The sequence below is a fragment of the Diceros bicornis genome, chromosome 24 (assembly GCF_020826845.1).
Source record: "Diceros bicornis minor isolate mBicDic1 chromosome 24, mDicBic1.mat.cur, whole genome shotgun sequence".
Classification (NCBI taxonomy): Eukaryota; Metazoa; Chordata; class Mammalia; order Perissodactyla; family Rhinocerotidae; genus Diceros; species Diceros bicornis.
This window is the reverse complement of record NC_080763.1, coordinates 18,285,857-18,302,686: the sequence shown is the minus strand read 5'-3', so window position 1 is coordinate 18,302,686 and position 16,830 is coordinate 18,285,857. Positions and strand designations below refer to the sequence as shown.

The following is a 16,830-nucleotide window of genomic DNA, read 5'->3' as shown; positions in this document are numbered from 1 at the left end:
TGAGAATTGGCAATAGATGTGGGCCCAGTCTTTTTCTAAGCCTCTACCTTGATGGCAAAAGAAAGTATAATAACCCACCACCAGGAGAGGGTAGGTGATCCTCAAAGCCAAGGAGAAGACAAGATGGATGGAAATGATGCATCTTGTCCTCTATTCAGCCCCGGACTTCAGGCTGCCTGGGCCGGGGCAGCTGTGAATCTGCCCTAAGGCTTTCTGAAGTCACCGCCAGCAGGGCAGGGAGACAGCGTCCACAGAAGGAGGACCTTGGACACTTTTGGATGATCTTCAACAAATGCAACGGGTTTCCACATCAACCCTCAAACTGGGTATTGATTTTAAAAGGCCTCCCAGGAAAATATTGTGCCAACCGTAAAACATGCTCCCTGGGGGCCAGCCCGGTGGCGCAAGCAGTTAAGTGCGTGTGCTCCGCCGTGGCGGCCTGGGGTTCGCCGGTTCGGATCCCGGGCGCGCACCGACGCATTGCTTGGCAAGCCGTGCTGTGGCGGCGTCCCATATAAAGTAGAGGAAGATGGGTATGGATGTTAGCCCAGGGCCAGTCTTCCTCAGCAAAAAAGAGGAGGATTGGCAGATGTTAGCACAGGGCTGATCTTCCTCACAAAAAAAAAAAAAAAAAAACCATGCTCCCTATGCTCCAGACTATGTTCCACTTGACTCTGTGTATGTCCACACCGACTGCTATCAACAAACATGAAGAGTCTTACACCACGGTCTACCTTGACTTCTTCAAACTATATCACTGGCTATTTGTTCTATCTGCTCTACTGCATATTTGCTAACTGAAACCTTTAGCATTTGCAGAAACCAGGAAGGAATCCTGCTCACTTAGGGGCTGAGAAACCAGAACCCCATGAAATGGAAGGTATAATAACACCACCAGTAGTCAGGAGGCAAGGATGTTGACGATTCCACATGTTCTGAGTTTTTTGGCCACATGTTCCAACCACTGTAAATTGGTGAACTGGCCAAAGACAACTCAGAAATACAATCCTCTACTAAAATTCAAGCTATTTCCTCCCCTTGGCTAGACTGTTGTCACTTTCCCAAGTTCTCCAGGGCATCTGTGAATGAAGAAGTTACAGACAGAGCCATGGAGGTGGAGATCTGGGTTCTGGCTCTGGCTCTGCCACTAGTTGGCTGTGTGGACTGGGGACAGTCCTTGCCTCGTGCATAAAAGGAAGGCGTCCCTGAGATTCCTTCCAACTGCGGAACTATGCGATCATGCTCATCTCATTGCGGGGCCTCCTGGAATCATCTTCATTCGGCCTATTAATTCTACTCTGAAAGTGTCCAAGTTTTTCCTATGTTCCCTTTTTCCTATCAGCTCCTAATCTTGGAATGTCTGCCCTGGTAGTAACCTTGGAAGTCATTTCCTCTTCCTTTAACAGAGGAAGGAACTGATGGCACAGTGATAGGAGATCTCCCTCTCTGGGCTGTGGCCATCAATGTCCAGCACACTTGTCACCACGCATGCCACACTACCACTCTGCTGGTCTACAAACCCCAAAATGGACACTGCGCTTGTTGCCCTAGCATCCCTTCCACTCTCCCACCTTGTACCGCCCTGTGGTCAGGAGGAGGGAGGAGGAATAACCTGACCCCCAACTCCAGAAAAGGGTATCCTACCTCCTACCCTGCCACAGTGGCTGATCTAAGGAATCTAGGCCTAAGTCACTTCCAGCATGGCACTCCCCTGGCCAAAGGGATTGGTTAAAAGAATGGGCATTTGATCTGATTTAGATCAATAAGCTAAGAACCAAAGTTTTCTGAGAGCATCTAGGAATGAAGGTTGTCCCTCTTCTGAAAGGGCTACTGGAAGCCAATTTTCTCTCCCTCTTCTAGAAAGTATGATGTTTAGCTATGAAGCATGGATTCACTGCAGCGATCCTACCACCATGAAAAGCTAGGCTTAGGATTAAACAGACAACACAAAAGGCAGAGAGGAGAGACATAAAGTCACTGAGTGTTTGATGACACGTTAAAGTTGCTGAATCAAACCAAGCCTGAAATCCACCTTGTACCTGTACCTTCTATTACCTGAGCCAGTGAATCCCTTTCATTGGGTAAGCCAGTTCAAAATGTGGTATCGGTTTCTTATAACATAAATTCCCAACTCATGTCTACATAGCAAAGACCACATACAAAGCTGATCCACAAGTACACTTTAAAGGCCTCCCAATCAGCACTAAAGAATAAAACCAGCTCCCTCATGCCCTTACTGCTTCCACCAGGAGCCAAGGAGACTCCCCTTGGTTTGGCCACCAACCTAGAACTCAGGGCAGCTTCCCTCTTGAAGCTCTGCAGTCACACGCAGCCTCCATAAGGAGGCCACTGCTGAGAGGAGAACATTGGCACCTAAGCCCCCTTCCTCTGCACCCCTCCACGGCAACACCAGAGACAAGAAAGATGACAATGCTACACAAAAGTTAGGAGCCCTTCTCAGCATAACTTGTTACTTGTTTAAAAATGAGTGACAACTCCTAATAAATTAATTGATCCCAAAATGATGATCACTGGTGCTAACATCACAGACGTTATGTGCCTCCTGAGAGAAGTCCACACCCACCCCCAAGAAATACACTTGCCCACACAAATGTCAAATCTGTATCTGATCAAGCCTCTAGATCTACCTATCATTTTACAAGGAATATAAAGGAGAGAGGAGCATGTAACACAACACTAGGGGAACGCAATCAGCAAAACCTAGTGTGGAAAATCCTAGAACAACCTGTTTATTCAACAAATAAATTACAAAGTAAAAAGGAGGCTGAGGGGAAACTCGTAGATGAAAAGAGATTTAAGATACAGATAAGCTAATACGTGGACCTTACTCGGATCTTAATTCAAACTAACAGAAAGCCATATTCAAGAGAAAATCAGGGAGATTTGGATGTTGATTGAATTATATCATATTATATTAAGGAATTATTGTTAATATTCTTCGGTTGTGATATGGTATTGTGCTTAGGTTTCTTTTAATGTCCTTCTTTTTAAGATATATGTATATATGAACGTAATTACAGATGATAAGATACAATGTCTGGACTTGCTTCAAGATAATCTGAACAGGGGAAGAGGGGCAGAGGTGGAAGAAACAAGATTGGCCAGGAGTTGTTCATTGTTGAAGGTGGGTAGGGTTCCATGAGAATTCCTGATACTATTCTCTCTTTTCTGTCTATATTTGGAAGTTTTCATAATAGAAAAGTTTTTTAAAATGAATGGAAAGGGGGCCGGCCCCGTGGCATGGCGGTTAAGTGTGCGCGCTCCGCTGCTGGCAGCCTGGGTTCGGACCAGGTGCGTACCAACGCACTGCTTGTCAGGCCATGCTGTGGCGCCATCCAACATGTGGTGGAGGAAGATAGGCACGGATGTTAGCTCAGGGCCAGTCTCCCTCACAAAAAAAAGAAGAAGAAAATAAATTGGTTGAATAAAATGGACCTTGATGGGGTTAAAATAAAAAAAAAAGTTTAAAAAAAAAATGAATGGAAAGAACTTAAAAATGAAGGAGAGGGGCCGGCCCCGTGGATTAGCGGTTAAGCGCGCGCACTCCGCTACTGGTGGCCCTGGTTCAGATCCCGGGCACGCACCGACGCACCGCTTCTCCGGCCATGCTGAGGCCGCGTCCCACATACAGCAACTAGAAGGATGTGCAGCTATGACATACAACTATCTACTGGGGCTTTGGGGAAAAAAAAGGAGGAGGATTGGCAATAGATGTTAGCTCAGAGCCAGTCTTCCTCAGCAAAAAGAGGAGGATTAGCATGGATGTTAGCTCAGGGCTGATCTTCCTCACAAAAAAAAAAAAAAAATGAAGGAGAGTCTGTAAAGAATCCATCGGTGAACTACTACAAACAATCAACAGTTACAGCAAAGTTGCAGGGTACAAAATCAACTTACAAAAATCAGTTACATTTCTTTACTCAAATAACGAACTAACAGAAAGAGAACTCAAGAATACAATCCCATTTACAATTGCAACAAAAAGATATTTTTATTCCTAAAATATCCAGGAATAAATTTAACCAAGGAGATGAAAGACCTATTCAATGAAAACTATAAGACATTATTGAAAGAAATCGATGATGACATAAAGAAATGGAAAGATATCCCATGCACACGGATTGGAAGAATAAACATAGTTAAAATGTCCACACTACCTAAAGCAATCTACAGATTCAATGCAACCCCAATCAGACTCCCAATGACATTCTTCATGGAAATAGAACAAAGAATCCTAAAATTCATATGGGGCAACAAAAGACCCCGAATGGCTAAAGCATTCCTGAGAAAAAAGAACAAAGCTGGAGGCATCACAATCCCTGACTTCAAAATATACTACAAAGCGATAGTAATCAAAACAGCATGGTACTGGCACAAAAAACAGACATACAGATCAATGGAACAGAATTGAAAGCCTAGAAATAAAACCACACATATACAGACAGCTAATCTTCAACAAAGGAGCTAAGAACATATAATGGAGAAAGGAAAGTTTCTTCAATAAATGGTGCTAGGAAAACTGGACAGCCACATGCAAAAGAATGAAGGTAGACCATTATCTTTCACCATACACAAAAATTAACTCAAAATGGATTAAAGACTTGAAGGTAAAACCTGAAACCATAAAACTCCTAGAAGAAAATATAGGCAGTACATTCTTTGACATCAGTCTTAGAAGGATCTTTTTGAATACCATGTCTACTTGGGCAAGAGAAACAAAAGAAAAAATAAGCAAATGGGACTTCATCAGACCAAACAGCTTCTTCAAGGCAAAAAAAACTACAAACAGAACAAAAAGACAACACACCAACTGGGAGAAAATATTTGCAAATCACATATCCAACAAGGGGTTAACCTCCAAAATATATAAAGAACTCATGCAACTCAACAACAAAAAAACAAGGAACCGGGTCAAAAAATGGGCAGAGGAAATGAACAGACATTTTTCCAAAGAAGATATATGGATGGCCAACAGACACATGAAAAGATGTTCAACATCACTAATCATCAGAGAAATGCAAATCAAAACTACGATGAGATATCATCTTACACCTGTTAGAATGGCTATAACCACCAGGACAAAAAACAACAAATGTTGGAGAGGATGTGGAGAAAAAGGAACTTTCATACACTGTTGGTGGGAATGCAAACTGGTGCAGCCACTATGGAAAACAGTATGGAGATTTCTCAAAAAACTAAAAGTTTAAATACCATATGACCCAGCTATTCTACTACTGGGTACTCATCCAAAGAACTTTAAATCAACAATTCAAAGAGACTTATGCACCCCTATGTTCATTGCAGCATTATTCACAATAGCCAAGACGTGGAAGCAACCCAAGTGCCCATGGACTGATGAATGGATAAAGAAGATGTGGTACACATATACAATGGAATATTACTTAGCCACAAAAAAAGACAAAATCAGGGGCCGGCCCGGTGGCGTAGTGGTTAAGTTCACGCACTCTGCTTCAGCAGCCCGGGGTTCACAGGTTCGTATGCCGGGCACGGACTTATGCAGTACTTATCAAGCCATGCTGTGGCAGGCGTCCCACATATAAAGTAGAGGAAGATGGGCACGAATGTTAGCCCAGGGCCAATCTTCCTCAGCAAAAAGAGGAGGATTGGCAACAGATGTTAGCTCATGGCCAATCTTCCTCACCAAAAAAAAGAAAAAAAAAAAAGACAAAATCGTCCCATTTGCAACAACATGGATGGAACTTGAGGGTATTATGTTAAGTGAGATAAGCCAGACAGAGAAAGATAAACACTGTATGATTTCACTCATATGTCGAAGATAAACAAATACATGGACAAAGAGAACAGATTAGTGGTTACCAGAGCGGTAAGGGGGTGGGGGGGGGCATAAGGAGTATATGGTGACAGACAAATAATAATGTACAACTGAAATTTCACAATGTTATAAACTATCATGACACCAACAAAAAAAAAAATCACTGGGCCGGCCCAGTGGCGTAGTAGTCGAGTTCACAGCTCTGCTTCAGCAGCCCAAGGGTTTGCAGGTTCAAATCCCAGGTGTGGACATACGCACCACTCACTGGGCCATGCTGTGGTAGCATCCCACATACCAAATAGAGGAAGATGGGGACAGATGTCAGCTCAGGGCCAATCTTCCTCATGAAAAAAAAAAAAATCCCTAATATGGTGGGAAAAAAAAAATGAAGGAGAGTCTAAATTCTGTGCCAAAGTCCTAGTGTCATTTCTAGGATAGCCTGCTGACCCAAAATAACACTTTTTATATAAATTCCCAAGTAATTACCTTGACAGAATACTTCCAGTTGACACAACTTATTTGCAAATGTTACTGGGAATTTCTGAAACAAGACAAGTTCCCTTTCCACACAATTACAGTAAGAAGCACAGCTCTCAGAAAATACTGTATAACTCCCATCAAACATTAAATGGGTGACCTGTGTGGTGTCTTTGTTGCTGCTTGTGCAACTCAAGACTTCAGAAACGTATTAACCCTAATTTCGTTAATCTTAGTAGGGGAAGACCATTCTCATCCTGACACCAAAGACAGAAACCATAATGACAAATTAGCTACATAAAGATGTGAAATGTAGTAGATTGAAATCACTGCCTTTTCGTAATGGAAGGCATTTGCCAGACATGACAGAAAAACAGATTAATATCCTTAGTATTAAAAAAAAAAAAAACTCTTCCAAGTCAATCAGTGAGGTAGGGAAAAAAAAAAAACAACTACCAACCCTCTTTTAAAAACTAGCAAAAAATCTGGACAGATGATTCCCAAAAGAAAAGGAACTAATGTAGGATTGCCAGATACAATGCAGGATACCCAGTTAAATTTGAATTTCAGAAAAATAACAAATAATTTTTTATTTGGGCCATATTTATAATAAAACATTATTTGTTGTTTATTTAAATTCAAATGTATGCAATTTACATTATTTTACATTGTATTATTCAAATTTACGTTATTAAATTATTCAAATTTATACAATTTAGGCAATCCTATATTACTATTTTTATTTGCCAACTCTGGCAACTCTAAACTAACGGCCAGTAAATTTGAGAAAATGATTGATCTCATCCCTAAGCATCCAAGGACAGCAAGTACCATGAGAAGAGCAGAGGCTCAGATTGAGCAGAAAGGACACAGCACTGTCTGGCAGAGGCAGAGAACAAGGCCGCGCCTGCCCGTGGACCTGAGTTCAAGGGAGGGGGCGTGGCCTCAGGGTCTCAGGCGGGTGGGGGGAGGTGGCCAGCAATGCGGTAGACAGAGGGGAGGTCAAACGTCCCTGAAAGAAAAAGCATAATCAGCAGCACGGAGCAGAAGGCAGTATTTGTTCTTAAAACTTTCTTACGATGTATCCAAATGCATTTTTATCTTTTATGGAAAACTTTATGACGTATTATGTAACACATACAAAAAGGAATTTAAAAAATCCTGTACTCACTACCCACTTTAAAAACATAGAACATTACCAATTCACTGCAAGCCTTCTCTGTCCCCTCCAACGTGTTTCTCTCCCTCCTGCCCTCACACCCTCGGTAACCACTACCTGATCTTCAGTTAGCATTGCCCTTAATTTTCTCCTACATTTTTCACATATGTGTGCACTCCTAATCAACATATAGTTTCTGCATGCTTTCAACCTGTATATAAATAGCATCATAATATATGCATTCTTCTATAATTTGCCTTTTTTCACTCCATATTTTAATTATGAAATTGATCCATAATAATTAGTATAGCTTTAGATTTGTCATTTTCAGTACTATGTAGTACTCCATTATGTGGTTATACCACGATTTCTATTTCTAGTCTCCTGTTGGGCATTGAGCTTGTTTCTAATTTTTTACTAAAAAAAGTTTTACTACTAAAAAATGCTGGTAAATGTCCTTAAACATGTCTCTTGTATATATTTAAGCACATTTCTCGAGGGTACATACCAGAGTGGAATTACAAGGTCAAAGCATGTGTGCAATTCCAACTGTAATTCTACAAAGTGACTGTACTAATTTATATTCCCACCAGCAGCAATAAATATATTTTTTACAGTTGTGTCCTGCTGAGATTAATTGAAAACTCTCCTTTAAAGCAAACTGAGTTCAAAGCATGCTGGAAATGAATAGGAGGCCCAGTATTAACAGTTACTAACCCTAAAAATCAGCCTAACATGAGCACAGGCCCACTGTGTCAGACGTAGATGGAATCCAAGGGTGACTTGAGGATCAGGCTGAGTTGAGAGACGTTTGGAGCTTTTTTTAAATCATGCATGTTTTAATCTCTATTACTTTCCTCTAAGATGAAAAGATGCTCATTGTAAACAAAATTATCTTAATAATTACTAAGATACATCTCATAGAAATGGAACATTCCCATGATAACCACCATTAACAGCATGACAGACACATAATCCACCCGATTTTCCTATACAACAACAAACTTTTGTTTTTTTGCACAAAGGGGATTACATATTCTGGCTTGCATTTTACTTCTTTTTGCTGTTCAATATATCTTTACAAGGAAAGAAACGATCTATATGTATTGAAAATTCTATTATTCAATAAATATTTACTAAGCACCTGTTCTTGGGCAGGACAGAGTCCGTAAAGAGAATTAAGCAACTCCACCATTAAGAGACTCCCACTCTGAAGGGAGAGAAACTAAATAGACGCAGGTCTTAATAATGGCTCCCACTTATCAAGCATCTTCTATGAGCCAGGCACTGTATTAGACCCTTAATGAATGTGGTAGGCAGAATAATGGCCCCCCAAAGATGCCCAGGTCCTAATCCTAATACTGCTGTGTTACACAGCAAGGAGGAATTAAGGTCGCTGGTGGAATTAAGGTTGCTAATCAGCTAACCTTCAAATGAGGAGAACAGTCTGGACTCTCCAGGTGGGTCCTATGTAATCAATCACAAGGGTCCTTAAATGGGGAAGAGGGAAGCAAAGGAGTCAGAACCAGAAAGATGGCAGCATGAAACAGACTTGACCAGCTGTTGCTGGCCTTGAAGGTGGAAGGCAGCTATAAGCAAAGGAATGCAGGCAGTTTCTAGAAGCTGGAAAAGGCAAGAAAATGGATTCTCCCCTAGAGCCTCTGGAAAGGAACTCAGCTCTGCTGATCTCTAACCCATTGAGATCCGTGTCAGACTTGTGACCTCCAGAAATTGGTGTAGTTTAAGCCACTAAGTTTCGGTATTTGTTACAATAGGAATTGGGATAGGGATAGGAAGCTCAGACATCCCACTTCATCCTCCCGACCACCCTGGAATGTAGATGCTATGACCTCCACTGGACAAACCAGGGAATCGAGGACCCAAGAGGTGAAATTACTAGCCCAGGCTCACAGTGGCAGAGCCAGACTGAAACCTGGGGCTGTCTCCCTCCAAAGCCTGTGTGGATGCCGCCCCACTACCCTCCTTCCTACTGTTGGCTAGAATACAGGGACGACGGGGACTCACGTGTCCCAGCAGTAAGCAAAGCATAGAGGGCTGAGAGAACTCCACCTGGGGCAAAGCTGGGAGGACCCTGAGGTGCCTTTTGAGTCTTGCACATGATGGGCAGGAGTTTGCAGAGATGGAGAAAGAAGGAGGCCAGGAAATGCAATGTGGTTCAATGTGGCCAAAGTCTCGGGCATATGGGGGTACCCAATGGGAAGTAAGGCGGGGCACGTTGGCTAGAGACCAACCCTGTCCAATATGATAGCCACTAGCCACATGTGGCTATTAACATTTAAACTTAAATTAATTGAAATCAAATTAAATTAAAAATTCAGTTCCTCAGCTGTGCTAACCACATTTAAAACTTCAACAGCCACATGTGTCTTATATGGGATGGTACAGATAGCGAACATTTCCACCCTGGCAGAAAGTTCTACTGGACAGCACGGCTGACGAGGGAAGTCACTGGAGTCATTGTTTCTGAGTGGTCAGTGGCACCGTGTACCTAAGGAGTGATTCACATCCTTTCACAACACTCGCCACCTCACCCTCTTACTTATTACTACTTTTGTGTTCTCTCTCCAGGGGCTTTGCAGAATTTTTCAAGAATAGATGTACAATAAACATCCACAAAAAATATTTAAAACTCCCAGCACTGTCCTAAAAATGCTCATCTAGTCCTAAAAATGAACCATATGGGAAGAGGGTCCAGTTTTTCTCCTCTGTCAATACTTTAAAAAAAAAAAAAAAACACATTCAATCCTTATCTGATAGAATCAGATCAATGCTGTAGTGAAATAGTTTGTATGGGGGAGGGGCATAGTCACTCACACTTGTAGAGTATTTGTCAGGTTTCAAAGCACCTGACATGTCATCTCAGGGAACCTCACTCAGTCCTGGTCCTCCCTGACGGTGGGAGGGGCTCTCCCGAGCAGCCTTTCCTGCTTTGTAGAGACTGCTCCACTCTGGCTCCAAAAGAAGGAGGCTGAAATTAACGGAGGCAAGGTCCCGGAAGCACACAGACCTCCTCACCTAATGAGCTCAGATGTCTGCCAAAGGTAAGATTATTTTGTGATCTAGAGATTGAGTTTAGAATGATGTCAGTCAGATGCAAAGGGAAATCCAATTAATTGCTATAATGACCGATGTTGCTCAGAGGTCTTTATGGGGCTGTTGGGAGTCTTCACGGAGATCCAATGCTCTTCTCCCCTCGGTGACTCAGGATCCATGCAGAGCACATATGTACAATGCTAACCCTGTTTGGCAGGCCTCACAAGCAGCTCCGATCGATTTCTCATCCGCAACTCAACCCTTGTCCTCTCCCAAACAGCTCTGCAGTGACAAACCCGGAAGGAGGGGGCCCTCCACACTGACAGCAACCCACCCCCACGCCCCAGCAATGCCAGCAACTTGGCTGCCTAAACAATAGATCTCTATGTGGTCGGGAGAGAAAGGGTGCCCTGTACCTGTTAAGCAGGGCCACGCTCCCCCTCCCCCAGGCTCTTCAAAGCAGGGAGAGGGAGGAGGTCGGAATGAAGACAGGCATCAATCCAGGAACACGCCTCCCCCACCCCCACTGGCAAATAAGGCTTCTGACCCAAGCATCAGCTTGTGAACTTTTCTACTCTGCAGGGCTGAGGACTCAGATATACAGAGCTGATCCCTCTGAGCAAGGGAGGGGGTAGATTGCCCACCACCGGCTCAGCTTTACAAACAAGCCCTTTAGCCAGCTGATGTACACATGTATGCCAGGGCTTGGGCCCGCTCTGGGTCTAACTGGCCAAGAATTGAAATAAAAACCAATAATCACTCCCCAGTGTGGTATTTTAGGTAGGGCCACGTGCACATCTAGAAAGGGGGAGGAGGGAGCAGAAGGAGGCAAGAAAGGAGTCCCTGCTCAGGGAATTTTTATTTGTCTGACTTCAGGTGCAAAGAATTGAATTAATCATAATCTTTGGTTCATAACACACTCCACAGTGGTCCATGCAGGGCCCACTTTTATTTTTTATTTAATCAGCTATTAGATTTTTACTAATGGACAAATACCTTCAAACCCATCCTTCCCCCACAAAAAAAAGGAAATTATTGACCCTAATTTGCACTAACCATATGGTTTCCCCGCCAATCTGTCCCCTGCCTCACCCCAACTTCACCCTGATCCTGTGTCCCTCATATCTTTTCAGATGGTTTTACTGCAGCTGTATGTATTCCTAAACGTTCTTGTCTTTAATTTTAGTTATTTTTAAGTTTATAAAAGATGTCATGCTGCATCTTTTGGTGCATTTCTTTTGCTTAATAGCATATTACCAATATTCATCCATGTTTTTGCATGTCGCTGTTGTTCATTTGTTTTGACTGAGTGTCATTCTCCACTGTGTGAATACATCACAGTATCCTCATCTGCGCTCCAACTGACGGGCATTTGAGCTCTTCCCAGGTTTGTGGTACGGGGAACATGGTTGCATGTGTCTCCTTCCAGACGTGAGTTTCCCTTGGGCACATGTATGTACCTAGTAGTGGAATCTCTGGGCCAAAAGAAATGTGAATGTTCAGCTTTAGGAGATAATGAGACAATATCAAAGGGTTTTCCATTTGACTGCATTTCCAAGAATTTCTAAGATGATTGTTTCCTCTTCCTGTCCTCCTCAATTTCGTTTCTTTACATTTCACATCAGCTCTATCAAAATGCTTAAGTCAAGTTCTCGGCCTAACATCTGGGTAGCATCTCAGATAAATCCCCCATGTGACGAAGAAGGGTCTTGTCAGCCACACAGATAATAAGAAGGGCACCACTGCAGACACAAGGACCCACCCTGGTCCAGACACTGAAAAAAGCTAGTCAAATGGAAGGGAACTGTCTGGAAGCTGCATCACATTTGGCAAATGGAAGATAAAAAGGGGATTAGGGGGAGCTGAAGCCTATCCCTCATCCAAGTTTGCTTGCTCAGTCTCTCTTCCCCCAAACCTCCCATAACCACCACACACACTTATTTTTAAACCAAGAACAAAAGCCTAAAAATGGGGAAAAAAAATTGTTTGTAAGTAAACAATTTCAAGTTTAAACAAGAGTACGGGGTCCAGCTTGGACATCACTGTACAGTCCAATTCATTTCAATAAATATTTACAGAATGCTTTGCAGTGTGACCAGCACACTGACAAATAAGATCTCTATTCTGCCCTCAAGGGGTTGTGAGTTTGTTCATTTAACAAGACAGGATCGTATACGAAGTGCCAAAGGGACGAGTCAGTGCTAAGAAGATGAAGATGCTGGCCTGATCTCAAGATGCTCACTGTAGAAGGATTAGCAAATTAGAACACAAGTGAACCAGATACAGAAGTTGTTCAAAGTTGAGAGCGATCGATTCCAACCTAAAGGGGGTGCTGCAGAAAAGTTCCTCGAGAGTGATGCTCAAGCTGGGTTTTGAAGGATGAACCAAAAAGCAAAAGGAGAGAGAACAAATCAAGAATATACCTAAAACAATTAAGAAATCAAAGTTCTTACTCCGATTTCTTGACATCCCCATTTTCTCCTATTTCTCAACTCCTTAAATGTATTTCCTGCCTCCAGGCACGCTGAAGCACCAAGAAAGTGGAAACCGTGGACCACTCACTGTTAAACATGCATTATCTGCATTTATTTATTTTTAATACAAACACCAAAAAATCTATCCCCACCAGGTGCCTGGCCCTATGCTGAGCTCTGGGGTCCACAGATGGACAAGATAGGCTCAGTTCCTGCCCTCACCCAGCTTTCAGTCGTCAAGGGTAGACAAGGATTAGAAAAGACAGGCAGTTGCCTTGGCCTGCCCATGGGCCAGACTCCGCCAGCCCGGGAGAGCCCCTCCCCCATCCCATCCTCCCCTGAAACATTTTCAGTAAATTGTGCAGGATTAAAGAAATGGTTACCTCCTCGGTAATTAAAAGGATCCTGCCCAGCGTCCCAGGTAGCCAAGCGGCTGCTCAAAGCCGAGAGACCAAAATATCAGGTGCTCCCTACATAATAGCCTCCAATCTGATATTTGAGCGCTGCTGGTTTCCAGAGTCACACAAATGTCAGGAATTTTATGAAGGCAGGAAGCAAATAAGGGGGCAAGGATTGGGGTCTCGGCCTCGGGGGAGCTCAATTAGTGAGCCAGATAAAGTTAAACCGAAAGGGCACGCTCTCGGTTTCCTAGAAAGCCAGCTGGAAAAGATGCCAATCCTTAAGCCTCTGTCACTCAAAAGATTAACAGAAGAGACACCGGGGTGCCCAAGGGAATACTGCAACAAGCCAGATGTTTCTGCTCCTCCTGTGACGCTGCCACTCGCAACCAGAGCCACACTTCTGAGGCCACCGAGAAGCCAGAGAAAAGAAGTGGAGTCTTCGGGAACAGGTTGAAACTCAAAGACATCAGCCTTTAGTGATACAGACACCAAAAAATATTGTTAATAACGCTTTCTTACAGACTCGCATGATACATCTGGGTTCAGTATTTTCTCTTTGAGCCATCTCTTCCTAGTTGGACGAACTAGAAACGGCATCGCTAGTTGGACAAACACTCCTTGCAGCTGCTTAGTGGTGCAGAAAGCACACAACCTGTAAATCCATATAAACTGGATTTGGCTCTCAGAGCCGCACATGCACCATGAGTGTTTTAAGCAAGCCATTTAGCCTCCCTGAGTCTCACCTGCAAAATGGGACTAAACAGACCCACCTTCTTATTCTTATAAGCATAAACGATCACAGAAAGTGCCTAGCCCAGTGTTCATAAACGGCAGTTCTTAGTGTTGCCTATAAATGTACCCAGGTAAACACACGCTCAAGACAGTGGCTTCCCCTTGGTACTTTTTAAACACGTGTGTATGTGTGCGTGTGGGGAGGGAGATGCAGCTGGGACACACACAACCCTATTTATAGTTCCTGCTTATGTTCCATCATTTCTATCAAATTAATAAACTAAAGGGAGGGAAACCTAACCAATGTCCCTGTTTTCCCCTGACGTCCCTAACTTTCCCCTACAAGTTGCTTGCTCCAATTTCAGGAGGCAGGGAAAGAGAGACATATGGCTTGAGATGCTAGACATGCCCAACAGCAAACAAGCCCCCCACCATTTGTCTCCGGCCCCTCGTGTGGGCGGGCATCCAGATTTCAGCTGGGGTGCTCTGGTCTGCATCTCTGTCTTGACTGTTCCTAATTATTGGAGGGAATGCCATGGCTCTCCTGACCTCGGAGTTTAAGAGCTGCAAGTCCTAATATCAAACCAAGCAGCTTCATTTAAAAGGCATCCTCATCTGCATCCATAAAAGTCACTCCCGGAGCCCTTACTTGCCCCAGCTTTGGGAACGCCTGTTGTCGAGGATTTACGACACACCTTGGATCTAATCTGCCGAACTTTAACTGCTGCTGTTGCACATCTGGTCATAAAAGCAAGGGCCGGCCCAACACGGGGACAAACACTTTTCTTTCCTAAGTGGCTGCAAATCTGATCTCACAGTGATAGCTGGGCTCGGATGTAATCAGCCAGCATCTGGGCAGTCGTTAAGGCTCGTCAAACCTTGCAAGGCTTTCCACCACCCACAACAGCTATAAAGATGATTCCCATATAGCGAGAGCTATGAATAAAGAACCTGCGATCTGAACAGGTGATAATGAGGTTAGGCCCAAGGATACCCAGGAAAGTACAAGTTGGTTAAGGAGCCAATCTTGTTTTCACAAAGATCCCAGCTACTTTCATAGGGACTCATGCCGCGGGTTAAGCAAGCAGCTGTCCTGAGAGACCACTGCCCTGACATAAACTAATTCTTGGCCAGAGATTGTCTAAATAAGTTTGGTCAAATGAATCACTAGGTGGTTTACTAGTACATTTTTTAAGGCAGTGGAATCCTTCCTTAGACCAATCCGGGTAGGGGGAGCAATAATCTAGACCAGAAATGAACACAATGCTGTGGATTTCAGGAGATTTTACAACGCCCTGGACAGCCTGTCCTGTGCACAGAATTGGCATGTTTCACATCGTTCAGAAACTCCAATCGGACCAAGGTTCAACAAGTAGCTCAACCTCCCTCCCAGCCTCGAACCCAGGGGAAGAGATTCTTGCACGCTGCGCAGCTCGTCTGCACTACCTCTCCACGGCCCCCCGACCTCTACCCCTCCTCCAGGGCTGTGCCCAGCAGGAGGGAGCATTAAAATTATCTGCCGTGGGTTTTACGAGCAGCGATCGCTTTTTAACACAACAACACAAGGTCCTTGTGTGGCTCTCGGGTAACCTAAAACTCTGGAGGCAGAGCTGCCCCCGCTGTCTGCCAAGAATGCCAGCGCTCCGGGACCGGGCGCAGTGCAAGACCACAGGGCAGCCCTACTTGAGTGTGGAGCGAGCTTCTCTCCGACGCAGGAGGCACCTCTAAGGGTCTTGGGGCAAAATGCCCTGGGAGAAGAGATTAGGAAAGAAAACCCACCAGTGACAGTTGGGAGCGGGGAGCAGGCAGAATCGGTGCTACAAGAAAGGCTGGGGGGTAGCGGGAGACAATGGGGGAAAATATATTTCAGCAACTTCAATAGGAAGCCCGCAGGGGCCTGGTAATAGGCGAGGGGGGGGGGACAAGGTCTGACACCTCCCTTCCCCCTCCTCCCGCCCCAGAGGAAGGAGGGCCCGCGACCCCAGTGTCTCTCCGCAGGTGGGCGCGCGGCTGGGGGCGCACTTACCCTGGGGCCCGTGGTGCGGTGGCCGCAAGCCGGGGACAGCTGCACCAACACGAGCAGCAAGTGGGGCGTGAGCAGGCGGGCGCAGCGCGCGGGCAGCATGGTGCCAGGCGGGCCGGGCAGCCGGCTGCGGGCAGGGGTCGCGGGCTCCGCGGGGCGCACAGCCGCGCCTGCCTCCCTGCCTTCCTTCGCTCGGGGCCCCCGCGGCGGCAGGCGGCCGGCAGCGGCGGTGGGCGCGGGCGGGCGGAGCGCGCGGGCATGAACCGCGCGGGAGGGGAGGGGAGGGGAGCGCAGCGCGAGCGTGTGCTCTGCGCGCGGTGCTCGCTCCGGTCGGCCGGGCCGCGGCGGCAGCAGGTTGGATGCCAGAGCCCGGGCCATGGGAATTCCAGTTATAAACCCCCGGGAGGGGCGGGGCGGAGCCCCGGGGCCCTGAGTGACGGGCCGAGAGGCCCGTAGCAGCCGACCCTCCGGCAGGTGAAAGCCAATGGGAGAGAGGAAAGAGGGGCAGCTCGCGGTCAGCCCCACGGGGGAGCGACACTCGGTGGCTCAGCGGGAGTGGGCTGCGGTTGAGACCGAGATAAAGAGGAACCTTCTCTCGGCCCTTCTGTCCGAGGAAGCCTACGAGAGCTCCAGCAGCCTGAACATACCAGAATGTCCACCCAGCTAATAATAATACCTTAAGCATATATAGTTTTCAG

At 45.3% G+C, this 16,830-nt stretch overlaps 1 protein-coding gene across 1 annotated transcript in view; it reads right to left on the bottom strand.

Annotated features, from left to right (window-relative positions):
• SMOC1 (SPARC related modular calcium binding 1) overlaps positions 1-16,318 on the bottom strand; it is a 143,780-nt gene extending 127,462 nt beyond the window's left edge. Inside the window, exon 1 of the mRNA XM_058567226.1 lies at positions 16,136-16,318. Within this exon, the coding sequence (XP_058423209.1) occupies positions 16,136-16,234 (99 nt within the window). The 5' untranslated portion in view covers positions 16,235-16,318. The remainder of the gene's footprint in view (positions 1-16,135) is intronic.
• Between the last annotated feature and the right edge of the window lie 512 nt (positions 16,319-16,830).